Below are 3,200 nucleotides of genomic sequence, written 5' to 3' on the forward strand. Positions count from 1 at the left end.
GTCACCACAGCTTCGGTTTGCAGCGAAACGACGTGGGGCAAGGCCAGGTATGAACGTGTCTTAGCAGCCTCCCAGGTGCCGCAGGATGGGGAGGGGCAGGGCAGGGCAGGGCTGGTGGAGGACCGCCACCCTGGGCAGAGGCACCCAGCAGGACAGTTTCTGCCCCCCATAGCTCCCCAGCTGGAAGTGAGTTTGGGCCCAAACGAATACGTTGCCTTTTGGTGTCTCCTGTACCCTCTTCTGCCTCTCCCTGTCTTCAGCCCTCCAGTGGCACAGGGACTGAGGCTGCATGGGACAAATCCTGCCTGCAGCAGGACCCCAGGGGGCTGCCTTCACCCTTAGAGAGCAGCTGCCCCTTTTTTACAACAGGTTGAGCTTGTAACACGTTATTGGCAAATAATAACAGGTTATTGGCAAAGCTCTCCCGGTGGTGAGCACAGGAAGGGGCAGGGACACAGGGGGGTCTGCCCTCAGGGTTGCCCAAAGCTCGCTGGAGAAAGAGGAAGGCCCAAGGGGACTGTGGGGAGCAGCGAGGCAGCTCCAGGGCTCAGCCTGAGAAGACTGGGTTTAAAAAAAAAAAAAAAAAAAAAAGGCATAAAGAGACAAAGTAGACAAAAACTAGGGGGAAAAAAAAACGGACAAAAGAGGAAATAGAAGCATGAAAAAACAAAACGCAGGAGGGAAGAGGATGGAGGGCCCGGAGGAGGGGCCCAGGCCGAGGTGGGGACCGCAGGCACGTCGGGATCTGCCGTTAGAGCTGCCGATTGCCCAACGTGGCCCAGGGGGCTGAGCGGGCTGGGCGCTGGCAGGGCGGTGGCGGACGAGGCTTCACACCCGTCTCGATTCTACCTCGCACCGAACCGCGGTCCTGCCGAGCCCGGAGCCCAGCCAATGGTGAGTGAGCACGACACCCGGGCCTGGGGTAGAGGGCGTTGGAGCGTTTCCCTCAGGGCCCCGAGCTGGAAGCGAGACGTGTCTTGGCACTGGGAAGAGGGAACGGGGCCAAGGGCTGAGCTCAGCCTCCTCGGGGAGGGGGGGGTTGGAAGGGGGCTCAGAGTGGGAGAGCAGAGGGTCCCAGGGCTGCACGAGAACAGCAAGGGGACATTTGCCCCCTATTTCTCCCCCTCAGTCCCTTCCCTCCCCTCACCATTCTCTTTCCAGTACTGCTCCCCCTGCCCAGCACTGGGCTCAGGGCTGTGGCTTTGCCTCAACTGAGCTCACAGCACCAGGGTTGGGGGCTCAGGGGGACCAGCAGATGAAAAAACCGAGGTTTCAGGAAGGAAGCAACTTGGTGCCACTTCACTTTAACCAAAAAAGGCTGAACTCAGCCTCAGGCGGGGCAGGATGTGGCAGGGAGTCCCCAGGATGCTGAGGTTAGGGAGGGAAGGGCGGACTCCACCCAGCCTGCAAGGTCCCTTTTTCCCAAAAATTGGAGCCCTGGGGAGGGGTAAGAGCCCCATGTTCCTGGTGCCCCCTCGCTTTTAGGGCCTGGCTGGCCCTGCTGGAGGCTCAGGAGCCACCCCAGCTCCCCAGCCCAGGCAGCAGTTTGGGGAGCCAACTCCACTGCTGCTCCGCTCACATTTTCTCTGGTGACTCAGAGCTTCTCCTCTGGCCAGACAGGGCAGGGGGGAGGGAAAGGGAGGTTTATGTTCCAGCCCAGCCATGCTGGAGAGCGCTGAGTAAGCCAGAGGGAGCAGCCCTCCTCCCTCCGACTGCTGGTGTCTCCCCAGGGAATTTTCCATGCTCCCAAGGCACCCAGGTACTACCCAAACCACTCCCTGCCCCTCCCCTGGGGTCCCTCCTCACCGAAGAGCTGTGCAGGTCACCAAAAAAAAAAAAAAAAAGGAATACCGAGGAAAAATGCACCTGGACAGGTTGGGCACAGCAGGCTCCCTAAAGGGGATGGCACGAGGTCTCTCAGCCCAGCCTCCATCTAGAAGCTGTCGCTGCTCTTCTGCAAGCACAGAGCTCGCTGCAAGCACTGGCCTGAGCTTTTGCTTTTGCTCCAATCCTGCAGTCCAAGGTGTCCCCCACCGAGACCGAACGCTGCATCGAGTCCCTGCTGGCCGTCTTCCAGCGGTACGCAGGGCGCGAAGGGGACAACTGCAAGCTCTCCAAGAGGGAGTTCCTGGCTTTCATGAACACTGAGCTGGCATCCTTCACAAAGGTGAGCGAAATCCAGGCCAGGAGTCGCCCGTGGCAGTTAACGACTTCAGCCACATGAGCACGGGGGGTGGCAGGGGAAAGACCTCACTTCTACCAGAAGCCAGAGCAGAGCCTGATTGGAGTTGCCCCAGCTGAATTCTGCTTCCCTCTGCCAAACCCTTGCTGCTGGTGATGAACTCAGCAGCTGCAGGTTTGTACCTGGGTGTGTACAGCAAAGGACACCTTTGCCTCGAGGCAGACATTGATCCCAATCTCTTTTTTTTGCAGAATCAGAAGGACCCAGCTGTCCTGGACAGGATGATGAAGAAACTCGATTTGAACAGTGACGGGCAGCTGGACTTCCAGGAGTTCCTGAACCTCATTGGAGGCATCGCAGTGGCCTGCCACGACTGCCTTGCTTGTTCAGGCCCCTAACCACTAGTCCCAGCAACTTTCACCTGCCCCACCACTACCAGCATTCCTCAAACAAAACCCATGCAGAACTGGAAGGAGTGCCTTTAAGAGTGGGACATTCCCACTCCCCCTTTTTATGAATAAAATAAAGGTTTAAAATCCTAGCATATGGCATGGTTTTATTTCAGAGAAAGAACTAGGCAACTAGTCCAGCCACAGAGGGAGCAGGAACTCTAGGTTTTCTGCTTCTCCAGTGGTGCAAGAATGTATGTCCAACTTGTCACTCCTGGAAACTACAATCTGCCTGACTGAAGACCCTCCAGGCTAAGTACCACACGGAAAGCCACAGTAATACCAAACAGTACAACTAGACATGGGAAGGTGAGGACAGGAGCCTTACCAGTGAGGACAATTTGAGCACAGGCCAACAGCAGTTCCACATTAATAATTAGCAGAAGCAGCCCCTGCTGGCATGATTCATTATTTCATTACTGCAGCCTCCATTTTCTGGAAACTTCAGAACTCTTCAGATCTGGCAGCTTAACAGCACAAATGAGCGGGAGGTGGGACGTGAAAAGAGGAAATGTAATGTGATATCTACTGTAAATCAGTAAGAACAACTAAGCTGCAGAACAGGAAGA

General features: G+C 56.4%; 1 protein-coding gene across 1 annotated transcript; it reads left to right on the plus strand.

The window, feature by feature from the left end:
• Positions 1-466: 466 nt before the first annotated feature.
• Positions 467-2,723, plus strand: S100A11 (S100 calcium binding protein A11). Its single transcript, XM_035567394.2, has 3 exons — positions 467-894; positions 2,018-2,167; positions 2,434-2,723. Exons 1-3 carry the CDS (start codon positions 892-894, stop codon positions 2,578-2,580), a joined length of 300 nt encoding a protein of 99 aa, XP_035423287.1. The 5' UTR covers positions 467-891; the 3' UTR covers positions 2,581-2,723.
• Positions 2,724-3,200: the final 477 nt, after the last annotated feature.

The sequence above is a fragment of the Cygnus atratus genome, chromosome 28 (genome assembly GCF_013377495.2).
Source record: "Cygnus atratus isolate AKBS03 ecotype Queensland, Australia chromosome 28, CAtr_DNAZoo_HiC_assembly, whole genome shotgun sequence".
In the NCBI taxonomy this organism is placed as follows: Eukaryota; Metazoa; Chordata; class Aves; order Anseriformes; family Anatidae; genus Cygnus; species Cygnus atratus.